The sequence below is a fragment of the Lontra canadensis genome, unplaced genomic scaffold (genome assembly GCF_010015895.1).
Source record: "Lontra canadensis isolate GAN:19392208 unplaced genomic scaffold, GSC_riverotter_1.0 scaffold35, whole genome shotgun sequence".
Lineage (NCBI taxonomy): Eukaryota > Metazoa > Chordata > Mammalia > Carnivora > Mustelidae > Lontra > Lontra canadensis.
Genome location: NW_022631029.1, coordinates 3,263,314 through 3,289,808, shown reverse-complemented (window position 1 = coordinate 3,289,808; position 26,495 = coordinate 3,263,314). Strand labels below are relative to the sequence as shown.

Below are 26,495 nucleotides of genomic sequence, written 5' to 3'. Positions count from 1 at the left end.
TCTGCGTCTTCAGTTTCCTAATATTTTCTTAAAAGATCTAGTGTCCTTTTTGTACACTAAGCAGGTGAATGCTGATTTTTTCAACCTACAATAAATTTCACTGAACCGAACCCCGCAGCCCCAGGTGCCTGGGTGCATTTGTGTGTGTCCTAACCGGGGCCTCCTGGCCCCCTGTGGGGGTGGGCTGGGGTCAGAAGGAGACGGGGCACTGGAGCAGCCATGGTGTTGAGCAGGTATGAGGTGGGGGGGGTAGGGTGGGAGGCAGGGAGGCGGGCAGGTGGAGACTAGCCGAGACGGATGGGTCCTGCTAGTGCGAGGCATGAGGTCAAACTGCCTGGTCATAGGTAGGAAAGGATGAAGACAAGCCATGGGGATAGTGGGGAGCCACGGTAGGTATAGGAGTAGGGCTGTGTCCTCAGGTGTGTACAGGGTAGACCAGGTCCAGCAGGGGCCTTCCAAAGTGCCACAGCCCCCAGGAGTAGTAGGGACACATGGGGCCAGGGGAGTGCCCTTCCTTGGGGGGAAATGACCTGTGGATGGGGAAAAGGGCAGTGATGGCGCTGTTTTATTGTTTCTTCCCACCAGGCTGGCTCGCAGGGGCTGCCCCTGTGCCCATGATGGGGATGGGGTTGCCAAGGCCCAGTGGGATCCCCAGACCCAGAATGCCAGCAGGGATGGCTGTCCTTGTCCCATGCTCCAGGTGAGGAGATGAAGGCAGGGGTCAGGGTCCTGCTTTTGAAGGACAGGGTGGGGGTGGGTGTTTATTTTAGAAAGGAAAAACAGACAAAGAATAATAAGCCTGGGATGAAAGGGGTCCAGGGGTCAGGGGCTCTGGGCCTTAGGCTTTTGGACAGCCCCGCTGGCTCCAGCCTTGGCCCGAGTTCTAAGGTGGCCTGGGAATCCAAGGGGCGCAGGAGACAAGGTCAGGCGGGCCCATGGGGCAGAGTGTACCCTGCTCCCTGGGCAGCCTGGCCATCCCGTCCTTTCAGGGGATAACATCTCTATCCCCACAGTCCAAGGTCCAGGGCCAATGTCTGCTTCTTTGTACCCTGTCATGCCTTAGCTTTGCTGTGGCCACGTGCTCCCCAGGTCCTTCACCGGACTCCCCTGTAGCCCCTCACGCTGCCCAGAGGCACCATGGCCATCACGCCCTTGAGTGCGCCTCAGCTGCAGGAGGTGCCCCCAGCACTCTGATCCCACGGCCCCTTCTATGTGCTAGGCTCTGCATGGGCACTGGTACTTGGTGGAGATAGCCCTGCCCCTGCCCTCAGTAGCCTGTGTTATGGTGGGGACAGGGATTCCCCAGTCCCTCCCGGGGAGCACAGTACCCCCGTGTCACACACCCAGGCAGTCCCTGCAATCGCTGTCTGGTGCCCAACTGACTGTTCTGTCCTCGCCCTCCTCCCGGCACCTCCCACAGGCTGCCCAGTGAGTGCTGGGGCTCCCCAGGCCTAGGTCTTGGGGCCTTTCCAGTCCCTGCACATTCCCAGGTCACCTGGCACTTGGAGGCACAAGCGCCTTCCAGACCGCTGGCCCCAACTGGATTTCAGTTCTTGGAGCTGGTAGCAGAGCCTGCAGGTTAAGGGCTCAGTCCCATGAGACCGCCCCCCACTCCAGGCACCTGCCACAAGTCTCTGGCCACTGGCTATGAATCAGGTGTTCCCATGGCTCCCTCCTAGATTTGCTCAAATGGCTCACAGCACTCAGGAGAACACTTCAGCCGCCAAACAGGAGGTAGATGCTGAAGGCAGGGTGTGGGGAATGGCACTGGGCGCCCATGCCCTTCTCCAGGTGTGCCCCCCTCCCACATGTATGATGAAATCACCAGCCTTTGGCTGTTGCACTCCATCTCCAGCCAGAAACCAGGGACAAGACCCAAATACTTACTACACAGTATTCCCTGTCCCCAGCCTTGAGGGTCGGCCCTGGTCCCCAGACTGCTGCTCTCCCCATCCCACCTGGCCACCTTTTCACCTGCCCCTGAACCCACTCCCCCCAGGTTTTTGCATGGGCAGTTCTTCATGTGTCTTGAAGCAACCACCTCTCCCAGGCAGCCTGCCCTGCCAGACCCAACTTCCAAGTTGCCTTTGGCTTGGGGTGCCGCAGTCTACTTCCGGCTCCCCCACACTGGAGTCCCTTGAGGTTGAAGCATGGAGCCCCCAACCCCCAAGGCCAGGCCCTGACCATGTTTCCTGCGAGTGTTCCCAACTATCCACCTTTTGGGTCAGCTCCAGTGGTGGAAACTTTCCAGCCAGAGGAGGCCGCTTGTTTTGGAAAGTTCCTGGGGGAGCCGCCCCCGCCCGCCCGCCGGGTTCCCACGCTCCCTTATCACTGGGTGCTCCGGGGGCGCAGTGCTGTGCGAGCCTCGCTCCTCCCCAGCTGACCTCCTTGGTCCTGCCCCCTCCCCCCTTCTCCTCCTCTACTCACCGAACACTGGCCCCTCCAGCCTGGCTCCGCCAAGCCCTCCTGCTACAGGTAGGGAAACTGAGGCCTCGCAGCGCCCCTTCCAGCACACCGTGTGAGCCAGGTCGGGACTGCCTGGTGGGTAGTACGGCTCAGGAAAGGGGAGGTGGAGGCGGCCTGGGCTGGAGGACTGCCTGGCTGTGGGCTCTAAGCCCCGGCTCAGCCTTTGGCCCTAGCTTCCACAGCAGCATCTCGGACCCAGGTGCCCAGCCCCACCTCCTGCCTGGTGGCTGGGCCTGGCGCGATCTCGCAGCGCTAATGTTCTCTTCTGTAAAATGAGGAAAAGTGGCCGCGCGCCCTAACTGGCTGTGATGCGACGCGAGTCCATGCGCCCGGTGCGGATGGCCGGGGTCTGTAGCCCATGTGGATGTCCCGCCGCACCCGGTGGGGCGGGAACCCAAGGGCAGGGATGGCTTGGGCCTGTGGGGCCTTGAACCCGAGACCTCCGAGTGCTAGGCGGGCGCGCCCCTCCTCCCCGAGCGCCCCTCCTCCTTGGCGCGGGTGGGGTGAGGGGCGGGGCGTGGGCGGGGCCGCGGCTCTTTTCTCTGGAGTTCGCGCGCCCCGAGCCCTCGCCGACTGCCACTGTCCGAGTTGACTCCGCACCGGTGAGTGCGGCTCCGGGGCGTGGTGCGGACTCTCTGGGGACCGCGGTCGGCTTGGTCTGCCGGCTCTTGTGTCCCCGCTGACCTTCTGCCCACCCTGCGCCCCTAGCTGTCCGCGATGGAGGCCACAGCCGATTTCGTGGTCGAGAGCCCCGACGTGGTCTACGGCCCCGATACCATCGAGGCTCAGTATGAGTACCGGACAGCGTGCGTCAGCCGCGAGGGCAACGTCCTCAAGGTAGGCAAGGGACCCGGGCTGGAGGGTGAGAGCTGGGGGAACCTGGGACCCGGGAGGGGACAGGAATTACCCAACGTCGAAGACTCTGCTCCGATAGGGAGGAAGGGCCTGTGACCACAGACTCACTGCGCCGCCCTCCCCTAGGTATACCCCACGTCCACGCGCTTCACCTTTCGGACCGCCAGGCAGGTGCCCCGGCTTGGGGTCATGCTCGTCGGCTGGGGCGGGAACAACGGCTCCACGCTCACCGCCGCCGTGCTGGCCAACCGACTGCGCCTCTCCTGGCCCACGCGCACTGGCCGCAAGGTGGGGGGTCGGGTGGGGCTCGGCCAGAGTCCTTGCAGGAGGGGGAAGGGCCTTTAGGGGGCGGAGCCCTACGAAGGAGGCGACCCTCTGGGGACAGAGCCTAAAGTGCCCGCGTGCTGCCCTGGGTGTGTGTATGTGGTTGGGGGGGGGGTCTCCAAAGGGGTAACGGCTTCTGCCTTGACTCGGAGCACAGAGCTGAGGCGCCCAGAAGAAAGGTGGAGCTTGAGGGTGCTGGGTGGGGCCGTGAGGGCTGGTGGTTCACGCCACGCCCCACCTCACCCCGCCCCGCCTGCCGCCCCCCAGGAGGCCAACTACTACGGCTCGCTGACGCAGGCGGGCACCGTTAGCCTGGGCTTGGACGCCGAGGGCCAGGAGGTGTTCGTGCCCTTCAGCTCACTGCTGCCCATGGTGGCACCCGACGACCTCGTGTTCGACGGTGGGCGGGGCCCTAGGCAGGGGGCTGGGGTGGGAGGCGGGGCCTGGAGGGGTCCATGTTCTGAGTTGGGCTGAGCTTGGGGGTGTGTCGTCCCCCGCCCCAGGCTGGGACATATCGTCGCTGAACTTGGCTGAAGCAATGCGGCGCGCGCAGGTACTGGATTGGGGGCTGCAGGAGCAACTGTGGCCGCACTTGGAGGCCCTGCGCCCGCGGCCCTCTGTCTACATCCCCGAGTTCATCGCAGCTAACCAGAGTGTGCGTGCTGACAACCTCATACTGGGCACGCGCGCACAGCAGGTGCGGCCCCGCCCCAAGCCCTGTATCCCTTGCCACTTGTTGCTCTTGGCTTTCTCGAGCCTGAGTTACCACCCACCACTCCTCCCATTCCATGCCCCTCACCCCTTATTGGCCTTTTGTCTCCTTGTTCCCATTCTGAGGTTCCAGACCTCACTTTGTACTTGGGGAACTGAGTAGCCCAGACCTCCCCAGGTCGAGGGGCCTGTACAATCCCTTTCCCTCCCCACCCAGCTGGAGCAGATCCGTAGGGACATCCGTGACTTCCGGTCCAGCGCTGGGCTAGACAAGGTCATCGTGCTGTGGACAGCGAACACTGAGCGCTTCTGCGAAGTGGTCCCAGGCCTCAATGACACCGCTGAGAACCTGCTGCGGACCATCCAGGTGGGTGCACCCAGGGTTGGAGAGAGGGGTCAGGACCTGTCCCAAAGGATCCCTCCCTGCTGATCCCCCGCCTGTGTCCACAGCTGGGCCTGGAGGTGTCGCCCTCCACTCTCTTCGCTGTGGCCAGCATCTTGGAGGGCTGCGCCTTCCTCAATGGATCCCCACAGAACACACTGGTGCCCGGGGCGCTTGAGCTCGCCCGGCAAAGACGTGTCTTCGTGGGTGGTGACGACTTCAAGTCAGGCCAGACCAAGGTCAAGTCCGTGCTTGTGGACTTCCTTATCGGCTCTGGCCTCAAGGTGTGTGGGCCTGGGGGGTGCACAGCTCAGGAGTGGGGAGGGGGTGGGCTGGACCCCAAGCACCAGGCTTGTGGCCGCGGGGCTTGTGTGCCCTGGGGCCTGCAGCTGCCGCGGGGCCCCTTGTTCCCACAGACCATGTCCATCGTGAGCTACAACCACCTGGGCAACAATGACGGGCAGAACCTGTCGGCGCCGCCACAGTTCCGCTCCAAGGAGGTGTCCAAGAGCAGCGTGGTGGACGACATGGTGCAGAGCAACCCGGTGCTCTACGGGCCCGGCGAGGAGCCTGACCACTGCGTGCGTGGGCCATAGGCCGCTGGGGGGCCGGGGGCAGGGAGGAGCCCCTGGCGGAGCAGGGCGGGGCCCCCGTGACCTCGTGCTGCTCCCCAGGTGGTCATCAAGTATGTGCCGTACGTGGGCGACAGCAAGCGCGCGCTGGACGAGTACACCTCGGAGCTGATGCTGGGCGGCACCAACACGCTGGTGCTGCACAACACGTGCGAGGTGCGGGGCCCGCCCGGGCGGGAGTGGGGCCGCCCGCCGGCCCCACCCGCCTCCTGACCCGCCGGCCCCGCAGGACTCCCTCCTGGCTGCGCCCATCATGCTCGACCTGGTGCTGCTGACCGAGCTGTGCCAGCGTGTGAGCTTCTGCACGGACGCTGACCCGGAGCCGCAGGGCTTCCACTCGGTGCTGTCGCTGCTCAGCTTCCTGTTCAAGGCGCCGCTGGTGCCGCCCGGCAGCCCGGTGGTGAACGCGCTCTTCCGCCAGCGCAGCTGCATCGAGAATATCCTCAGGTGGGCCCCGGCGTTGGGGTCCCCATCGGAGGCCCGCACATCCGCTGGCCGCCTCCACATGGGGACTGGAGGGCCTGGAGTCTGTGGGGTCCTTGGCCTCGGAGTCCGGCCCCACTCAGTCCTGACCTTTCCCCCAGGGCCTGTGTGGGGCTCCCGCCGCAGAACCACATGCTTCTGGAGCACAAGATGGAGCGCCCCGGGCTCAAGCGAGTGGGGCCTGTGGTAGCCACCTGCCCTGTGCCTTGTAAGAGAGGAGCAGCACCCACTGCCCCCAATGGCTGTACGGGTGATGCCAATGGGCTCTCCCAGGCTGACGCACCCCAGATGCCCACCACTTAAGGCCATGGCCATCCTCCCCTAAAATTCTTGCCCCACTGCACCCTCAGGACCCAACCCTTCCAAGACTGCTGAAGACAATAAAGCCAGTGCCACTCTCAGCCACAGCATTATCTGTGGGTTCTTGGCGCCTGCGACCTAACCCTAGCCACCCCCCAACTCCAGCCCCATTTCCCATCTTTCTCGTGGTAGACTCCTAGCTACCCTTCCCAAAGTGATGCCCCAGCTCTTGAAACTTAAAAAACCCGGAGGCCTCTGCCTAACCCCTGATGGGAGGACGTGGCCACAAGCCACAGCGAAGAAATCTGGAGACCAGATACCAAAAACCAAAACCAAGTTACATTTATTGATGGGGCCCACCCCTGCCGTCCAGGGGAAAGGAGGTCCCCAAGAATCCCCCGGGGACAAAATAGAAATAGCGGGAAGGGCCTATACAGGAAAGAACGTCTCTGAGGTCCTTGCGTTTTGTTTTGTTTTTTGTGTTTTTTTTTTTTTATAAAATGAGAGTCCTTTGTGTGGGGCCTCCCAGCTGTCCAATCCTTGAACTGGATGGAGTACAGTCACCCGAGGTGTGACCTCAGACCCTCACCCAGCAGACTGCCCCAGGCCCTGGACCTTGGTCCCAGGCAGGGGCACTGGGCAGAAGCCGAGGCCGGCAGTGGGCAAGGGGCTGCTGCCCCATCACACGCTCATGGTCATCCCGGGCGAGTACTGCGGAGAGACGAGGGGGTGGCGCGCGGAGGCGGGCTCAGCTCTGGCCTAAGCTGGGACCCGCCCCCCGGGGAGAATGGGGGACGGGGCGGGGCGGAGGGAGGGGAGGAGAGAAGTGGCGATGCGTGGGGAGACTGCCCTGGGGTGCGGGTCCCAGGATGGGGTGGGGACAGGGAGGGGGGCCGGTGAGATTAGGGCGGGAATGGGGAAGGGAAAGAAAGGGGAGGGGAAGGATGCCGCGGCCGCCCCCCCACCTGGCCCGCCGCGGTCACGGTCTTGCTCTTGCCCCCTGGCCGCCCCGCCGGGGCCTGCCCGCCAGGCCCCTCCGGCCCGACGCCGCCGCGGGGGGGGGAGTCGACGCAGTCGCTTACGCTTTCGCTCGGGAACGGGTGCAGGAAGGTCCCGGCGGCCGCCATCTCGCCGTCGTCCCGCGGGGTGCCCGGGGCGTTGCTCAGGCCGGCCACGGCGCCGGGGGAGCTCTGGGGGCGGCCGCGGTCAGCGTAGGACTCCCCGCCTCGCGGGCCGGGCCCTGCCCACCGCTCGGCCCAACCCCAACTAGGCTTCCCAGCTCTGACCCAACCCACATCCCCGCACCCAGGGAGTCCCAGGTCCCGTCCCCACGCAGGACCGCGGCCCCTCACCTTCGGCAACCCGTCCATATCGCCCGAGCCTGTGGACGGACAGACCGCGGACCGTGGCTCAGATGTGCCTGGGACAGGCCAGCACCAATTCCCCGCTCCCCCCAGCCCAGGGTCAACTAACCCCTTCCTGAACTTGCTGCGTGGCCCTACCTCTGTCCCTGGGCCCAGCCCGCTGGGACCCCGCTGGGGGTCCCGGATGGAGGGTCAGGACGGTGGGGTCAGTGATGGCACTCTTGGCTTAGTTGCTGGAACTCCTCCCCCCCCACCCCCCCGCACACCTTCCGCCACTTCCCCCCTCGCAGCCCCTGCCAGGGGACTTGGGGTGCAACCGGGATGCCGGCAGGGAAACTGGGGGGGGGGGAGCAACCGCCAGGGGGCGCAGGCGGCTTGCGAAGTAGCTGGGGTGGGGAGTGAGGTGTGTCTCTCTACTCAAAGCCCACTCACCCAGGGATCCGTTCACGTGGTGAGGCTCCATCGCACTCATGGCCGCCATGGGGCCCTCGGGACCAGGGCCGAGCGGGAACTGCGGGCAGGGGGCAGCGTGGGACTAGGGCCATCAAATCCCAGCGGGGGAACCGCCTGCCGCAACACCCACCCTGGAACCCCCCCAACTCACATTAGCCCTGCCGGCGCCCGGCCCAGTGGGGTTCATGATGGTGTACATGTTCTCGCTGGAGTTGGTGGAGTCTGGGAGAGATACCGGGACGTAAGGGGAAGGGCTGCGAGGACTTCTCCGGGAGCGCACACCCCTCCCTGTACCGCCCAGGCTGCAGCACCTCCAGGGCTGGGCATGATGGGTGTTCCAGGGGGCCCACCTCCTCCTGGGGGTCCCTGCGCAAGGAAGGAGACAGAAGATGAGAAAGACCCCCCCCTCATCTGCCAACCACCGCCCCTGCCCCCTGGCTTGAATGGCGCAGCCACTGCGTCACTCAGTCACTCACCGTCACTCAGTCACTCACCGTGTAGCTGCCGGGGGAGGAGGAGGAATAGGGAATCTGGGGAGAGGGGCAGCCATGAGAAGTTGCCCTACTGTACCCCCACACCGCTCATCTGCTCATCCACCCACCACCCTCCTGGGGCCGCCAGCCCGCCTCTCACCGAGTTTCCACTGGGGCTGGCCCAGGGGCCTCGCACTCCAGGGCCCCTAGAAGACACAGTGGGTGGACCCCAGGGTGAGGCCAGGTGGTACACAGACCCCCACTACACATTTCGTGACCTCCCCCACTCTGCCCCACGGGCCCCCAAACAGGGCCACAGAGCAGCCCATGTTGGCTGAGAGTTGGTACCCAGGGATGGATTCCAGTCAGCCTCCGAATCCCATCCTATCACTCACTGGCCTTTGGGCCTCAGTTTACCCCCCAATACAGAGTAAACCACCAGAGCGGTTGTGCAGACTGAGTATGCCCCAGCAGAGTCAGCCCATGAAGCTGGGTGGGTGGTGGCCTTACATGTTCATGGTGGGCAGGCCCGGGCCGGCGAGGGAGTTGGGTGGGGGCCGCATGCCACCTCCATAGCTCTGGGAAGGCAAAAGCATGGTGAGTGCAGGCCAAGATGTCGGGGAAAGCCCCAGAAGCGTACCCTCTCTCCTGGCCCAGCCCTTACCTGGGGTCCAATGTTGGCCATGCCCCGTGGAGGTGTCACTCTCTGCATCGGGCCCAGGCTAGGATGCCCTGGCGGGGAGGGAGGCAGGAGGAGGGGGCTCAGGCCAGGAATACTCCCCAGTGTGGACATGCACTGGAGGGGGGCGGTTCTGCACCAGCAGGCAGCAGGGACAAGGAACTTGGAGCTGAGGGTGGCAGCAACGGGAGCTTCCCTACTCACCCTGAGCACGCGGGGAGGGTTCCATGGCGCCAGGGAGGAGGGGCTGGGAGCCGGGGAGCCCCACAGGAGGCTGCAGAGGGGGTGTGGCAGCACTGAGCGTGGGTACCCCCTCGCTGGCCCAACTCCTGCCCCCCCTCCCCTCATCCCTCTCTCACCTGACTCGGCATCCGCAGGGTGGGCCGGGGGCCCCCTGGGAACCGCGGTGACATGAAGGGCTGGAAGAGGTGGGCCGGGGATCAGCACCTCCCACCGCCCACTCACCCCCCAAAGCTACCCCAATTCCTGCAGCCGCCCGGGCCCCCAGCCTGGACAGCCCCCCTCCTCCAGGACCAGCCAGCAAACCACAGCCAGCCAGTGCCTGGTGCGTGAATGCGGTGGGGCTGGGGGCTCCATCTGCTGGGATGTGCGTGCGCAAAGGGGCAGGGCATCACAGGTCCTTACCTGAACATGAGGCCCCATCATGGGGGCGGTGGGGTTGTGGGGGGGTTGCTGGGAGCCAGGGGGGCCCTAGGAGGACAGAACCAGGTGGGTTGGGAGGAGCGAGGTCCACCGAAGCTTCACTGTTTTCTGTGGCCCTACTGAGCCTGGCCAGGGAGGGTGAGGGGACGCCATGGAGGTGGGAGGGTGGGCCAGCCCTGTGCTCCCCCGAGGGGAAGACGGGGTTTGGAGTGAGGGGCCCTAAGGGAACAGTCACAGGCAAGACCCATGGCTCAGAGAGCCATGCTCTGAGGCCCTTAGCAACCAGGCCCGCACTGGCCAACCTCACAGAGACGCCACCCTCTTCTGCTTTGGGGCCCAGCCCAAACGGTCCCACCCCTGCCCTTGCCACCAAAGCCACCACACAAATACCCACCTCCTGGAAAGCCCCCGACCCACCTGCGGCCGGCCCGGGCCTCTCCCTGTAAGATCCACCGCCCCCACCCTCACGGCCCACGCCTTCACCCTCCAACATATGCCCACTCGAGTTGGAGAACAAGGGGCACCGGCCCTGGCTGTACCTGGAAGAAGCTGGGGGCCATGGGGCCTGCTGCCATCGCATCGTTGGGGGCCATGCTCCCCATCACGGGACTGGGGGCCGCTACAGCACTCTGCAGGGGTGAGGTAGACCAGGAGCACTAGCTCTCGTCACTTCCTGCTGAGTGCCCCCTCCTATCTGCAAACAGCCCACTCTGCAGAACAAGGAGCCTGGGCCTGGGATCCTCCACCCCGGTGAGGGTGTGAGGACGCCTGGAGGGTTCTCTACATGAAGGAGGAACCGCTGCCCCTGTCCCCAGCCCAGTGTCAGCTGCCCTGACTCGGGGCTGCTCATTTGTCCTCAAACGTGCCGTGTGGACACAGGCTTTGCCTCTTAGCAGCACCCAAGACACTGGCAGTGGTCGGGGCCCTGCCTGGCACCGCCCACAGCCCAGGGAGGAGGCCAGAGACCTGGGGATCCCGGCTCCCAAGGAGTCAGTCCCAAGCCTGAGGATTCTGGGGGTCTGAAGATGCCAACGACCCAGGACCCCCGTGGGCACGTGCCTCCCGCATCTGGCACGGCTCGCTCTTCCCATCGGAATTTCACCTCAGACTAGTGGGCGCGTCGTCCCTGACTCTAGCCCCAGCCCCACACGCCCCAGGTTCTCCTGGCTGGGAAGACGGACAAGCTGGACTCCCAGCTCTGCCCAAGACACCCAAATAAACAGAAATCAACTGGCAGCTTCAAGGTGAACCTCCCTCCCAGAGGGCTCCTCCCGGGAGCTGCGGGGGCAGAGCACCCCCCCCTTCCAGTCCGGAGGGGGAGGAAGAGCAGGACTAGGGGGCGGGGTGTCCAGGCTCCAGACCTCTCTTCAGTTGGAGGAGGGGAGAAGACCGGGTGCTAGACAGGGGAGTTCCCATGTCAGCCAAGGGTGGAGATGCTGGTGGCAGGCCAGAGCTGGCAGGGGGACAGGCTGACAGGCCACTTCCTCTGGTAGGTTCCAAGTCCCAGGCTTGTCTGCCTTTGGGAACAGAGGAGGGAGGAGGGAAATGGAGGCCTAGTCTACAGGGTAGAGGGAACACACTCTGCAAGGACTGAGTAAAGACAGTACTTCTGTGGGGGCCCGTCCACTCTTGCCTGCTGGATCATCTGCACCCACTCAACCCCCAACGGGATCTGAGAGGGAGGGTATGGTCTGCTTGGGGCACAGCTCTTCCTGGGACTGACACAAGCCATCACATGGGGATGCTCAGGAATTTGTAAAACTGCAGCCACTTGGGCTCAGAGAAATGAAGCATTTTGCCCACGGTCACACAGCATTTCCTGCTCCAAAAAGCAGGGAGAGGGCCCCTTGGCTGGGTCAGAGTAGGACCCATGGAGACATACTCCTCCCCTTGGGTATTGCAAGCTGCCCCCCACCTTCCTGCCCCTTCTCAAAGACCAACCTCCAAAGGTCTCCTACCCAGGTCCCAAGCTGGGGGAGCAGGGGACACGCCTTCCCCGGCCTATGGTGACTGAAAACAATCCCAGGGCCCATCACCAACCTTTTGAAAGCCAAAGAGATCCTAGGAGTGGGGGGGTAAAGCTCTCACACCCTCCAAACTGCCCCCCCCCCCCCCCGCCTCCACCCATCCCCCCCAGGGACACACACAAACTGACAGCTGGAGCGCCTACTGTATTCTTGAAGGCTCCTGCCTCAGTGGCTGAAGGAGGCACTTCTGAGCCTTCGGTCCGTCAACTCCCCCCAACCTACCCCACAGAGAGGATGGGAGAGCAGTCCCCCCGTTCAAGCCACAGCAGGCGCCAAAGCATTTCCTGGTCAGGAGGGAGGAGGGGGGGCAGCCGCTCTCTGGGCTGCCAACGAGGTGTGGGGGCAGGGAGAAGATGGGGCACCCCTCACTCACTGCGGCTCCCCAACTCTAGGCCCAGAAAGGTTAATACAGGGCCCACCCTCACTGGCGGGTGGCCCGAGCTAGAACCCCCCACGTCAATCATCCACCCGGAGACGCCCTGGCCCATCCCGCGTTGCTATGACGATGGGTTGGGCGCGCTAGCGTTTCCTGGAGACGCCGCAGTCGGCTGCCAGGAGGGGTGAACTGAGCCCCCACTCGGAGGGGGCCCCCGACCGTGCGGGGGAGGAAAGCACAGAGCTCCCCCCACGTTAGAGCGGAGGCCGGGCAGGATGTGCGCCCGCAGCTATAGGGAACCCGTCACCCGGGGCCGGGGCGCTCCCTTCCCCCCCACCACGCCCGCTGTGCGCACTATCTCCCCCGACGCACTCCGCAGCCATGGTAACCGTCGCGCTCCCAGAAGCGCGCTCCCGCCGAAGTGGAGAACGCTGTGCTCCGCCTTCCTGCCCTCCCCAGAGGGGCCCTGAGAGGCCGCTAGGGGCGGGGGCAGAGGAAAGGCCCGGGTAGGGGTGGGGAGGGAGGGGGGCACCAGCAGGCTGGGAGGGGGCTAGGGCCCGACTGGGAATGAGCGCCCACGCGGAGTCATGCACACACACAGATCCAGACACCCCTGGAGCCCCATTCTGGCAGAAGAGGGACGGGGGGTAGGGGGCGGGGGCGGGCGGGACGCTTAGGGGCAGTGGAACCCAGTGGGGACCCGGGCTCCCATGCACATTGTACAACAGGTGCGGGGCGGCTTCCGGACATGATGGTTACCCCTCATGGACTGCACCCCGGCTCTAGAAAGGCCGTCACTTGCGGGGCGGGGGGAGGAAGCGCTTTTTGTGGGGAGGAAGCGCTTTTTGTGGGGAGGCGGTGCACGACCTTGACCAATTGCAGAGCGATTGGTCGGCGGGACGGGCCACGCCCTGGGAGGCCCGAGAGGGCACAGCTGGGCGGACTGCTCAGGCAGTGAAGCCCGCAGCTGTAGGAGACTGGGTGCACAAGGGGGGGCGCGGGGGGAGAAGGGAGAACTCGCCTAGAGCTGCACCGCCCCTAGACGCCAGCTGAGCTGCTGCTTCCCCCTTGAGTGGGCCCGGAGGCCCCAAGCCCTTCCTGCCCAGCCGGAGACTTCTCTGAGAAGCCAGGTGGCCAAGCCCCACAGCCAGGACGAAGAGGATAAAGGCAGGGGCAGCCATCTGCTCCCCATGATGACGAGATGCCACAGCTCTTTCATGTTATCCCCTCCTCTCCAGATAGGCCTTGGACCCGCACTCAACCTGGACTGAAACCGAGGCCAAAAAGGTAGGGTCAACAGCCCCAATCACCAAGCAAAGTCAGGAAGTGTGCCTGTGCTGGGCCTCTACTGCTGGAGGGTGCCCCTGCCCCTTAGCCAAGCCCATTGCCCCAGGGGCTCAAAAAGGCTGGGGTGGGAGGAGCTATGCCATGGTGGGCCCACGCCCAACACAAATACACACCACCCCCCCACACACACCCGGGGCAGATGGGGAGGCAGAGCTCCTCACTCCGGGCTCCCAAGGGATTCAGATGAGGGGGAGGTGAGGCAGGGCTGGGGTCAGGAAGGTGGGGGGTGCTGTGGGGACCCTCAGGAGCTGGGTGCAATAGAAGGAGCCTCCCCCACCCCGTGAGTGACCCTAGGCTGAGGGCATAGGGAAGCCCCAAAAGTGGCCAACATCCCAGATTAAACCCCAACACCAGACCCACCTGCCTACCCCAACCAGCCTCAGGCCATGCAGGCCCCCAAGGCCCCAGGCCTTGAAACTGGCCCATGCCCAAGAGCCCTGATCCAGGTCCATGGGGCAGGGACTCACGTAGTCTTGGAAGGCCTTGGCCTCATTCGAGTGCTCACACGCCTCTCTGCGGTCAGGTGCTGCACAGTACAAGTCCCAGAACACACTGTGGGCGGCAGGGGAGGCGGGGGGGGGGGACGATGGTTTCCCTAGGCATCCCCACCCAGTCCCCCTCCACACCTCCCACCAGCCCCACACGCACCACCACCAGGAATGCAGGAAGCCTGGGGGCTCCCCCAGCGTAATGTTCTTCTCCCATCGGATCTGCAGGGGAAAAGCAAGATGGTGAGGGGGACCTACTGCCCAGCCCCTCCTGACCTCTTCCAACGTGAGGCAGCCCCAGCCCATCCTGATGCCTGGGGAATGGGGAACCAGCCACCCCAACCAAGGGTGCGGGGCAGGGGACAACCGGGTCAGGGGCAGAGAAGTGGGCATAGATCCTCAGATGGCCAGACAGATGCCCTGATCCCAGCCCACGGACCCTGACCCCCCCCCCAGCCCTCAGTCCCCAGAGCCAGCAGAGGAGCAACCCAACCCCACCACTGGAGCCCCAGTGGAAGCGGGTGGAGAGGACGCCAGGGTATGGGTAGTAAGGAAGGACCCAGCCTGGGGGCTCCGCCCGGCAAGGCTGGCTTACCTCGGACAGAAAGGTCTGGGCTGACTTCTGGGCACCGACGTGCAGCAGGTACTCGTACACATACAGCGCCAACCTGCAGGCAGGGTGCCGACCAGTTCAGGCTCTCCGGAGGCTGCAGCCGTCGCCACAAGCCCCTCCGCAAGGGTCCCCGGGAGAGGCCTCGGTGAGCCCTTTCGTGACACCATCCTCAGCCTCACTCACGGCCCCTCCCTGGTTCCCCAACTGCCCCCCGCCATCTCTCCCACCCTGACGTGACACCTTCATCAGGTGCTCAGTCCTGCCAGCTCCCACACATTCGTCAACGCCCAGCCGGCGCCCTTCATCTAGGCAGCACCCCTGCAGCCCCGACCCCTGACTTGCAAGCCACCCATTCTGCTCAGTTCCACATCCCCTCGTGGGCCAAGCCCTGGCCCGGTCCTCCCAGTGTTGAGACCCCAGAACAGCCTTCATCCCAAGACGATCTGGCCAGGAGAAAGGGCTCCTGAGCGTCACTCCAGATTCTACCCTGGGTGGGGTGTCCCAGCGGGTACCTGAGGCCATGTGGCCGGGGCCCAACACCTAATTTCCTTCTGGCTTTCTCTGCTAGGGAAAGAAAGGTGCCCTCTAACCTGAGGTCTTCCTCCTCCAGATGCCCCCACAACCCCATTTTCTTTTTCAGGTCAAGAGCCCATCTACCCATGGTGGCCATGACCCAGCTCCACCAGCCCTGCAGAAGTAGTGTGGACAAGTGAGGGCAGGTGAGGGGCCATGGGGCCGGCAGTGCCACTTGGCTGCCATGGCACTGCCTTGTGGAAACACAGTGCCCAGTACTCCTGGATGGACCAGGCTGGCTGCGACCTGCCCCTAGAACACAGCCACCTTCTGACCAGCAGGGTCCTCCACAGGCCACACAGGAATGCCAGGCCCTCTACACCATCTTCCGAGCCTCCACATCCTTGGCCCTGACACCCCTCCCCCATCAGTCCTCCCCACGAGCAAGCAGAAAAACTTCCTGCCTCCTGGGGTCACCCACTTCCCAACCATCCACAGTTACTGGCCCTTCCCAGTGCTCCCAGGAACCTACTGTCCATCCAGGCCCCACATAGGCTGAGAGGGTTGGTTCTAGATCCAAGACCGGGGGGCTCCCCAAGGGCGGCCCTGAGCTAGAAGCCCTTCCAGGACACCTCCCCACTCAGTTGGCCCACCCTTCCCTGGCTGAGGGCCCCATCCTAAAATCACCCTGCTTTGACTCATGTTCCTGTTCTCTCCCACCTTCCCAGCCAGGCTTCTTGGTCCTCACATCCCCGCTCCCCATCAGATCACCCCCCACTTCCTCAGCTCCCCTCAGACCTTGCGGAAATAGTTCTTGCCATTCTGTCCAGGCCCCTGCTCCCTGCTCCCCCCGACTGCTTCTGCTCTTACCCTGGATCCTCTTCCTTCCTCCACCCGTTTTCATTCATTCAGCACTCGCCCAGCACATTTGTGCAGTATACGTTACAGGCACCTGAACCCCTGGAGGCTACCTGAGGAGTTCTATGGTAGGCGGGAAAGTAGTGCGTGCTAGGGAAGGACAAGAAGCAGATGTTTGAGGGACTGGGGTGGGTGGACCCAGGGCAAGGTGTGCCCCCCAGCTCCCATCGCACCAGATGAGCTGTGACAGCCACTGACGGGGACAGGGCACGGCGGGGCAAGGCTCATGGTGGTCCCGCCGCTCCAAGTGTGGGTTTTCCTCAAGACCGGCTGTTGACTCGGCCACATCATCACTCCGCTCTCTCAGCCCCCCTGCCCCCATAGCCTCCAGGTTTAGCTGTCCAACTCACTGCTAGGATTCTCTTCCTTTTTAGAGGCTTCCTGAGCCTTCAAGCGGTCTGCATCTGCTGGCCCAGCGTCCATCAGTGAAGGAACAACGGGCTGAAGCAGAGCCAACCAGCCCAGGCCTGCCCGCCCCCTCCCCCACCCTCCGGGCAAGGAGAGAGGCTGACGGAGAGATCCAGCCAGCCCCTCACCCATTCTGGGGGTCACTGCAGGAAGCAGGAAAGTTGATGATGAGATGCCCAGAGATAAGGGAGCAGGATGGGATGGGGGAATCAAGCTAGGCAGGTGTAGGGATAGGGACAGGGAGACTGCAGTCTTGCCCTTTGGGCATTCTGGTTCAGAAAGCTTTCTGAAGAAGTGACCCTTGGCTCCTACCACATCCACCAAGGACTCAACACCGCCAGCCATCAGGTCCTCCCACACCTCCCTTTTGCCCTCAACTGTTCAGGGGTGGCATGTGACCCAGGATGCAGGACCCCACTCCTGCCTGCTCCCCTCCCCCCTCCACTAGCCCTGCCCGAGCTCAACCCTGGGCCCTAGCTTCTCTCTGGGTAGCCTCCTCTCCGGCTTTGATGACATCTTTGTGCAGTTGCCCAAACTCGGGGTTCACGTGACATCTTCAACATGCTCCCCACCAACTTCTTCCTTTTCCACCTCCCCTGTCCCATCTGACTTGGGTAGTCTGGCCTTGACTCACAAAGATACATGGATGCATGACTGTCTACCCAGCCATCCCCCTGAGATCACTGCACTTACTGAATGTAGGGACAAATTTTAAGGAAAACACTCTCTCTTCTGCTTTGGAGCCCTCCTGTTGCCTTCTCTACCACACTGGGTCCGGGCCACTACCACCTCTTGCCTGGATTTCAACAGGGCTCCCCCAGGGGCTACTCTCTCCCCAGCCTCTAGAGTCTCCACATACACACTCACCCTATAGCACTCCTTCAGTCCCTCCAATGGCCCAGCATACGTACAGTGGCCCCCCTCCACCCCAGGGCCTTTGCACAGGGTGTTCCCCCACCTGGGGCACTTCCACCTAGAGACCTATGTGGCTCAAATGTCACCTGGCACAGTCTTCCCTGTCACACCTCACCTCCACCTGCCCCATCCACCCTCCAACCACTTTATCCCCTTCTGACACAGGTGTCTCTGCTCACTGCCTGCAGCTCCTTCTGAAACAGCTTTGGGAGGGCAGGGACTTGGCCTCTTTAGCTCACGACTGAACTTACAACAGCGCCTGGGGCTTCTTGCACCCCTAGCTACCCCAGATGAATGAACAAACCAACATGGGGACTCCCTCCTGCGAGGACAGGATTGACAAAGGCAGTCAACTGGTAAGCACCAGTAAAAATCAGCTTAGTATTTTGACGTTAAGGATTTGGGGTTTTATCCCCAAAGCAAAGAGAAGCCAGAAAACATTTTAAGTTTTGTTGGTTTCTCTTAAGGGTTCGTCCTCTCATTTTTACCAGGATAGAGTCTCAGGGAAGGACTGTGAGCTGTTTTGTTTTCAGGAAAAACTTGTGAAGCCTGGACATTAGACCATGCTGTTTGAGACCCCATGCAGGAGCCTCCCACCTGAGGTGTCCGTTCCAGCCCTGATCTCAGGGGAAGGGCCTGGGGTCTGAATCCAAATCCTAGCATTCCTACCCCTAACCAGGCTGGCAAATGACCTGTGGAACAAAGAGCACACTCATGGGAGGGGCTTCTGCCGTAAGAAGACAGGTGGCTGGAAGGAATGAGTGACCTAGAGGATACGGGGGTGAGGGGGTGTCCCCAGACCCCAAGTGTTCACAGGAAGAAATGCACGCGGGGTTGCTCAGGTGACAGAATGGGTGGGACATTAGAGCCTTGGAGACTACAATGTGGTCCCACCACTGTAATGAGCAAAAACTATGGCAGGGGCGCTTGGGTGGCTCAGTGGGTTGACCCTCTGCCTTCGGCTCAGGTCATGATCTCAGGGTTCTGGGATTGAGCCCTGCATAGGGCTCTCGGCTCAGCAGGGAGCCTGCTTCCCCCTTCCCCTCTGCCTGCCTCTCTGCCTGCTTGTGCTCTGTCAAATAAATCCATAAAATCTTTAAAAAAATAAAGAACTATGGCAGGTAATGGAGGTTCTGAGCACTAGTACAGTGTCCTCCTCCTGCTTAAAGCCTCTGGACTTGCTCCTGGGGGCTGGGAGACGCCCTCTATTCAGGGCCTTGTATCACTTCCCAACAGAGGGACGCTCCAGCCCACGCATTTCTTTCCCCAAGCCCCTTCACCCTGCTACCCTCAAGGCCAGGCCTTTGGGTGTTTCCTCACCATCTGCCTGGCAGCCTCCATGCTTGCCCCTTCTCCCAGCCAGTGGCCTGGGTGATGACCCCCACTCACGAATTCGCCCTCTGTCTTCCTCCTCCTGTTCCTTCCCTCTTCTCAAGCCCTTCCTTGGAAGCTTCCCTGTGTCCCCTGGCTCTGCTCTGCCTCCAGGACTCAGTTCAGGGGTTCCTTTCTCAAGAACCTTTTGCTCATTTGCCCTCCAAACAAGGATGCCCACAGCCACACCTGGAAGCCCGGCAAGAGAGCAAACACAAGGTGATTCCCTCACCTGCTGGGCTACGGAACAAACTACCCGTGGTCAGGTGCCCCTTCTCAAAACCAGTCCTGGCAAAAAACACAACACACCAACCACGGTTGTCATTTACGGAACTATTTAAACCTACCTGGCAGGACTTCACATCGGCAGAACCTCTGGGGCCACAGGGGGAAGAATATAAAGGGAACTAAGGGGACTTCCACTAACCCTGTGACCTTCGTCCTCTTATTTAAAAAGCCTCGAAACCAAGGACCAAATGCAAGTGCTAGTTAGTCCTGGGTGGTAGGTGCCCTCCAGGCTGCCCTGGAGGCTGGGAGTGTTTATTATTGGATTCACCATCCACGCACCCAGCAGGTACTCAGTCCATTTCTGGGGCAGGCTGTCCCAGACCTACTGCTGAGATGAGGAGCAAGAAGTGGGCTCAAGACAGGGACCCGAGAAGGAAGAAGGGCAGGAGGAGGCAGGACTGCCAGCCTGAAGAAAAACAGCACCACAGAGGGGCGCCTGGGTGGCTCAGTCGTTAAGCATCTGCCTTTGGCTCGGGTCATGATCCCAGTGTCCTGGGATCCAGCCCCACATCAGGTTCCCTGCTCCTCAGGAGACCTGCTTCTCTCTCTCCCCCTTCCCTGCTTGTATTTCCTCTCTCACTGTCTCTCTCTCTGTCAAATAAATAAAATCTTTAAAAACAAACAAACAAACAAAACCAGCCCCACAGAGCTGAGGACCTGAGCAGTTTAGCGTCCCCACACCCCCATTTCACAGAGGAAGAAACCGAGGCCAGAGACAGGAAGTGGCTCTGCTGGTGGCTGCCTGTGTGCGGTGCCCTCCCTGCAGCCTCTCATCCCTGTCCTTGTAAGAATCCTACAAGGCCGGTTGTCCATATTTCAGAAACCGATGCTCAGAGCAACCAGCCATCCTCTCCAGGGTGCCCTCCCCCCTCCCGCCTTCTGAGATCTCTCCCGCGCCCCAGACCCAGAGACCTCCCTCAGCAGATCGCTTCCTCTCCAGGGCTCAGGCAACCCCCCCCCCCACGGATGAAATACGGGATGTGACCATCTGGTGTTTTCTAAACTTTCTTTAGCAGCAGAACCCTATCTCCAAACCAAGGCTCCGATGGGACCCTCTCGAAGAAATGGACAAGCACAGGACGGGTCTGGCCACCCACGGGGGCTGGAAAACAGGCACGACGGGGCCTTTAGTCCCCGCAGGAGGTGTTTTTGCAGCAGATCCCAGAGTCCTCCCACTGTGAGCCGTGTGGTCTCCCCAGGGGACCCACCCAGCCGCCAGCGCGGGGCTGGGGCCGCCAGCCCTCACGCCCTCTCCTCGCTCAAGCTCTTCCCGACGTGCAGGGGTCCCCAACTGGTCAGACCCCCACCCCACCCCACCCCACCCCACCCCATCCACGGCCCCGGCAACTTCGCTGGAGACCGGGAGATGCCGCTCCGGGGCGCGACCTCGCGCGCACGCGCGACCGCAAACTAGCGCACCCAAGACTCGACGGTCGGGGAGGTCGCGCGCCCCCTCAAATCCTGCGCCCACGAGTCTCGCGCGCCCCCGCAATGTCGCGACCCCTCCAGCGGGTCGGGTCTCCGCAGCCCTCGGGATTCACGCGCCCCTTCAACTCTCACGACCTCGCGGCTCTCGCGCACCCCGCCCCCCTCCAAACCTCACAACTCCTGGCGCCCCTCGCGCCCCCCGGAGTCTCACGCGCCCCCTCAAATCTCGCGAACTCTCAAGCACCTCCATGCCTTCGATCCAGCACGCTCCCACATATCTCGCGACCCCTCGAGCCCCTCCGGCCTCGCACGCCCCTCAAATCTCGCGCCCCTCGGGTCTCGCGCGCCCCCGCAAATCTCGCGACCCCTCGAGCGCGCTCGGACCCCGCACGCCCTGCCCCCGCGCCCACGTGCCCCGCGCGGTGCCCGCCGGCATTGGGGCCCACGGAAGCTGCGCGGCCGCCGAGCCCCGCCCCCGGCTCCCGCGGCCCCGGCCCACCGACTCACTTCTCGCGGGCCTGGCTGTCGGAGGGCACGGCCGAGCCCTTGCCCCCCTTGGCGTACATGCTGCTCCGAGCCGCCGCCGCCGCCGCCGCCGCTGCCGCCGCCGGGGCCCACACCTGTCAGGCGGCACCGCGGGCCGCGCTAGCGGTCGCCATAGCTACCCCGCGCCCCGGGCCTCACCGCCCCGAGCCCCGCGCGGGCACCGTGGGCATCGTCCGCGCGGGGGAGCTCCAGACTGTCAAGGCGGCGGCGGCGGCGGCGGCAGCGGCGGCAGCTCCAGCTTCAGCTCCAGCCACGGGTTTTATTTTCTTCCTCTCTTCCCTCAGCGCGGGCTGTTCCGGGAAGCGCGCGCCCCCTCCTCCCGCCGCGCGCGCCCCCGCCTGCCGCCTCCCTGCCGCCCGCGGGCGCCGCTCTTAAAGGGGCGATGGCGGGCGCGCGGATGGGTCCCTCTGTGGGGACCGTGGGCCGGACGCGCACGCGCAGTGCCCGCCGCGGGCGGGGGGGCGGGTACACACACGCAGGCACGGGTGGGGACGGCCACCTGGGGACACGCAGCAGGATACAGCCGATCACGGCTACACGCACACTCCTCAGATAGGACCAGCCCCCCAAATTGTACGCCCAGGAACACAGCCACACACAGTTTCAGCTACACTCTCGGACACCGAACTACACACATAGATTCACACAGCTCCTGGAACAACCGGTGAGAGTTTCATAAACCAATAGGCAGTCACAGGGGGTATCACCCCGCAGAACTACCCCCACGCAGCTTGAGAGGGAACGCCACACATACAGCTCACCCAGGGACACGTTGTCATATACACAGAGGTATACACAGTGGCTATCAGAACAACAAAACACAGAGATCACCACTCACATAGACACACAGCCAGAGAGACACACGGAAACTCAGCTATGCTGCAGCTTCGGACAAGCTGTGGAAAGAGCCCACGCAGCTACTTACTGTCACCCTGGGCCACACGGTCACCCTGGGGAACACAGTCGCAGCCTACCCGGGGCTCCACGCACAGACCTGGGGTCTCCCAGTGCCATAGGTGAGTCAGCGTCACACAGTCACATAGCTTGTGGACACTCACACACATGCAACACAAAGACAACCACACGGCGGGGGGGGGGGGGGATACCTGGGTCACACCCTGGGAGCCACCCTGCCGGGCCCCACAGTCACACCCTCTGTCAATAGTAGCCGCTGGGTGATTGTCAACTGGGTCATTTCTTGCTGCCATTTCTCAACTTTTGTGTTGGCTGCTGTAAATGGGGCTCATCCCACCTTTAATTGGCCTTCTGCAGGAGTCAGGAATCCATTCCCCCTCCTGGGGCCCTTCTCCCTCCTGAGGGTGTGAGATGGGGGGGGGGGGCAGATGCAGAGATAAGGGCCCCAGGGCAAGGGTGCTTGGAAGGGGTGGCCGCCTCTGCCCGGACCTGCCTGCAACGAGGATGGGGGAGGCATACCAGTTGTGATTCCAGGTCTGGATGTTTCTGTGAATATTTGACATGGGTGTTCGTTTTTCCTGTGCCCTACTGCGAGTGTGTGTTTGTGTCTGTGTGTGAACACGCAGTTCCTGTGTGAGTGCACGTGTGCCTCATTATGCCTGGGGGTTGGCAGGTACCCCAGTGAAAGGTTGCTGTCTGCTCTACTGGCCCTGGCGCTGTGGCCAGTGATCGTGTGTCCTTGGTGCTTGTGGGGGCCCGAGTGACGCCGCCAGCTTGCGTTCACAAGTGTGTGTGCATTGCGTGCGTGTGCCTGTGCTTCCGCGCGTGGGTTGATTGCTAGCTCTTTGGGACCTGCATTGGGTGGTTGTGTGCTAGGGTTTCCTGCGTGGTGCGTGCGTGTGTGTATGTGTGAGTGTCTTGGGAGTACCCCCCTCCCATTGCGAGCTGACCCCGTTATACCTCCCTTTTAGAGGCCGCACCCCCCAGTGGGGATCCCCACCCGTCAGGCCTTTTGGCGGCCGGGAAGTCGGGAGACGCTGGGGTTCCAGACAGACGGAGAGGAAGGGAAGGGCCAGGCTGGCCCCAGCCCCGCCTCCATCCCGAGGGGCCTCGGCCGGGGTTGGAGGGGGACGCCAGCCCTTCCCACTTCCTGTCCAGCCGGTCGTCCCCTCCCCCAGCTTCCTCTCCCGCAGCACCCCCGCCCCCCACCCCAGAGCCCGGGCCCGGCTTTAGAGGAGGGGCCTGTGCTGCGAAGTCGTGGGGGTGCGGCCGCCAATCTTCTGTAGGGCCTCCAGCTGGGAGCGTCAGCGCCCCGGACGCCACGGGTGGGCATGGGGGTCAAGGGTACCCTCATCGGAATACCCGCTCCCAGTAGCACTCTCCAGTGCCTACTTTCAACGAGACGCAGAGACAGGGTGCCTCACCCAAGTCACACACTGTTTTGGTGACAACTGTGACACCCAGGCCTTGCGGACGCTCCTCCTGCCACCCCCTATTTATCTCCCAAAGCTCCGTGGCTCCCCAAGATTCTGTGCCCAGCGTGGGTCCCTCGCCCTCTCTGAGCCACGGTTCCTTGAGTCGTTGAATCCAACCTCCCACAAACATTTATTGAGCGTCTGTTGTATGCAGGGCTCCGGAGACCCAGGCAGGACGCGTTGCTACTGCTTGTGGAGCAGAGATTCTGACGGGGAAGGCTGACCGTCAAAAGCTGGGGAGTCAGTAGGATAATTTCAGGGAGTACCACATGCTAGGCAGAGGGAGGGGTTCCCGGTGGAGAGGACCAAGCAACCGGCGAGTGGGCCCGGATCCCGGAGCAGGGTGGAGGAGAGGGGAGAGAAGGAGGGAGACGGAGGCGCGAGCTGCGAAGGGGGAGGCGCGGCCGGTTGGAGCGACAAGCGCGGTTCTCATGGCAACGGGGACGGTTCTCCAAACAGCCTCGTTGCCGGCGGAAAAGTCCGAGAAGAGCGAGCCCTGGGCCCCACGCGGCGTCAGGGAAGCTGAGCCGCAAGCACACCCAAACAGGGCGCACGCCCAGCAAAAGCCAAACCCACAGAAGAGGCCCCCCGCCCCCGCCCCCATGCGAGGGAGGAGCATGGGAGGGGAGGAAAGTTTTGTTTTGTTTAGTAAGGGGAGGGGTGGATCTGAAAGATCTGAAAGCAAAATGTTCAGACTGCAGTCACAGAGGTGCAAAGGCCCTGAGGTGGGTGCACGGTTAAGGTGTTGGACGCAGAGCGAGGAGGGCAGTGTGGCTGGAGCAGGGGGAAGGGGGAGCCGGATCACTCCCGAGGGGACGGGTTGAGAGTTGTTCCATGAGCAATAGGGAGCCACGGGAAGGTGTGTAGCCATGAGGGGCTGGATAGGCAACAGGATTTTTCGGAAGCTCCGTGGGGCTCCTAGGTAGACTGGAGTGGCATGGAGGAGGCAGGAGGTTGCCCCGGTAAGAGGCCCAGGCATACCGGCGCTCTGGGCCATGGCAGGCCCGGGAATTGATTAAAGAGCCCGGGTGGGGACCGCAAGCAGAAAAAGCTAAGCGTCTAGGATGGATCCCAGACCGGCCATCTCTCCACCAGCTCCCGATCGCCCCCGTGTGGCTGCGCGGGCACTGCAGCCTTGAGCCGATTCTCTCTGCCTCTTGGGATTACCCCCGGGCTGGGGGCTGTTCCTGGGGGAGCCTGAAGCTGGCTGTGCTTGTAGGGCTGGAGGGTTGCCTGGAGGGGAGGCTGTCCCTCCCCACTTCGTTCCAGTCCTTCCCACCTCACGGTCTTTGCCCTACCTATTCCTGCTGCCTGGAGGGCAGTTTGGCTCCAGGCTTGGCCTATTCTAGTTCCTTCTCCGCCCCCCCATCCTCTCCCTCCTTCCCCTCTTTCTCCTCCCCTCCCTTCTTGCCTTCCTTGGGCATCTCCCCTAGATCACGGACTCTGCACTGGCCTTGGTTGGATTTGTCGCCGTTACGATAAAATGATGCATCAGATAATCTGAGGGCAGCCTCCGCCTCCCACTGGATTTGTCCTCCCTACGAACCCAGCTCTGGCGGCCGGCGAATGTGTTGCAGGAGTCGCTCGGAAGTCGGCTTTGGGTTTTCCTAATGATGGTTTTTCCTCTCCACTGGAGATGGAAGCAGCGCCCCCCACCTCCCTTCTCATTAAAGTGGCAGGCTTGGGGAGGGGCCGGGATCCGGAGGGCCGCTCCTGCAGCCCCGCCCCGGCCCTGCGTGGGAGGCGGGCCACAGCTGGGAGCGGGGTCTGGGCCCTGAGATGTTTCCTCGCAGAAGCTGTAATTACGGGTAATTTTCTAACTGCAACACAAAAATTAAAACCCAAACAACACCGGGAAGGGAGAAACCGCAGCAGCCGGTGAGCGCTAGAGCAGGGGTGGGAGTTCCCGCCCTAGCGGGAGGACTAAGGCCCCCAGTCCAGGAATGCTGGGGGAGGGGGGAGGCAAAGGCTCCCTCAGATAGGGTAGGATACTAGAAGAGGCAGCAACCCCTTGGAGTTTCAGGTTCCTGTATTCCCAAGACGGATTAACCAGAGGCAGAAGTCCTCCGATGGAGGATGAGCCTGGGTTTGAATCCTGGCTGTGCAGGTCCGCTTGTGAGTCTCTGAGCAGGGGAGGACTGAACTCCCAAGTATGCAGAGCTGGGAGGAACCCAAGCGAGAGAAGGGACCCAGCAGGACTGGGAGGAGGAGCCCCAACCAAACCCACAGCGCCAGCCCCTGCCCCAACACCTGTGTCCATCCTCCACAAGGCTTAGCCTGAGCCAATAAGCTGCCCTGCTTCCAGTACTTTCTGTGGGCTCCGGCGCCCACAAATTAAGTCCCTGCCCCTTTTTCCTGCACTTGAATTCCACAGCCAAACCAATCATTAGAAACTGGTGTGCTCAGCCCGGGATCAGAGCATCCCTGGGAAATCCATCCTGCAGCCTCATTGGAGAGGCAGCCTATCTTCTCCCCATGCTATAGAATGGGGAAACTGAGGCCTGAGAGGTACTGAGGGAGTCACATGGGTGACCCAGAGGCAGCACTTCACCCACTGTCATGCCTGCCCTGCCCTGTCTGCGTCTGGGAAATTGGAGGCATTTTGTGGAAACCTCAGGCCTGGGGGAAGGAGGAGGGAAGAGAGGAATGAAGGAGGGGAGAGCCTGTGGCAGCTACAGAGGAAGTTCTGCAGATAAAACTGAGGCTCAGCACAGGGAAGCAACTTGCCTGAAGACACACAGCAAAGAGTGGAGGACCAGGTCCCACGCTGGGATGCGCTAGCAGCATCCCTCCCTTACCTCCCCTCTCCAGAGCTCCAGTCTCTTCCTGTGGCAGAGGAAAGAGTTTCCATGGCATCCTAAGGTCCCACTCTCTTTCTGGGAGGTAAAGGGGAGGGGTCTTTTCTTCTCCATTTAGGAGTCCCTCAGCTTAATAACAACATTGGGGAAGGGATGCTTGCTAAGCACCAGAAATTGGGTATTTTTTGTCCATGATCCTGTTGTATGCATCCAGTTCAACCCCACCCCAGGGCCTTTGCATGGCTGTTCTCCCTGCCTGGGACACCTTTCCTCCAGCCCTTCCC

The 26,495-nt window shown here is 62.7% G+C and overlaps 2 protein-coding genes across 8 annotated transcripts; one reads left to right on the top strand and one right to left on the bottom strand.

Annotated features, from left to right (window-relative positions):
* The first annotated feature begins 297 nt into the window (after positions 1 to 297).
* On the top strand, positions 298 to 6,254 carry ISYNA1 (inositol-3-phosphate synthase 1). 2 transcript variants are annotated; one of them, XM_032867690.1, is made up of 12 exons: positions 298 to 701; positions 2,429 to 2,475; positions 3,175 to 3,303; positions 3,448 to 3,609; positions 3,913 to 4,045; positions 4,149 to 4,342; positions 4,574 to 4,723; positions 4,807 to 5,022; positions 5,155 to 5,319; positions 5,413 to 5,526; positions 5,600 to 5,817; positions 5,955 to 6,254. In XM_032867690.1, exons 1-12 carry the CDS (start codon positions 692 to 694, stop codon positions 6,154 to 6,156), a joined length of 1,740 nt encoding a protein of 579 aa, XP_032723581.1. In that variant the 5' UTR covers positions 298 to 691; the 3' UTR covers positions 6,157 to 6,254. The 2 variants fall into 2 exon arrangements, with proteins under 2 accessions (XP_032723581.1, XP_032723582.1); XM_032867691.1 differs by lacking the exons at positions 298 to 701; positions 2,429 to 2,475 and adding an exon at positions 3,006 to 3,068.
* A 381-nt stretch (positions 6,255 to 6,635) lies between these two features.
* SSBP4 (single stranded DNA binding protein 4) lies at positions 6,636 to 21,416 on the bottom strand. Of its 6 annotated transcripts, none has more exons than XM_032867694.1 (18): positions 21,162 to 21,416; positions 14,619 to 14,691; positions 14,184 to 14,245; positions 14,003 to 14,087; positions 10,325 to 10,414; positions 9,768 to 9,833; positions 9,482 to 9,541; positions 9,327 to 9,396; positions 9,108 to 9,175; positions 8,954 to 9,021; positions 8,604 to 8,649; positions 8,465 to 8,500; positions 8,282 to 8,336; positions 8,122 to 8,192; positions 7,950 to 8,028; positions 7,506 to 7,534; positions 7,119 to 7,343; positions 6,636 to 6,864 (listed from the first exon to the last, which is right to left on the bottom strand). In XM_032867694.1, the coding sequence occupies exons 1-18, from the start codon at positions 21,191 to 21,193 to the stop codon at positions 6,835 to 6,837; spliced, it is 1,245 nt and encodes a 414-aa protein (XP_032723585.1). In that variant the 5' UTR covers positions 21,194 to 21,416; the 3' UTR covers positions 6,636 to 6,834. The 6 variants fall into 6 exon arrangements, with proteins under 6 accessions (XP_032723585.1, XP_032723584.1, XP_032723588.1 ...); XM_032867693.1 differs by lacking the exon at positions 21,162 to 21,416 and adding an exon at positions 20,985 to 21,146; XM_032867697.1 differs by lacking the exon at positions 21,162 to 21,416 and adding an exon at positions 20,985 to 21,143 and having other exon boundaries at positions 7,236 to 7,343.
* Positions 21,417 to 26,495: the final 5,079 nt, after the last annotated feature.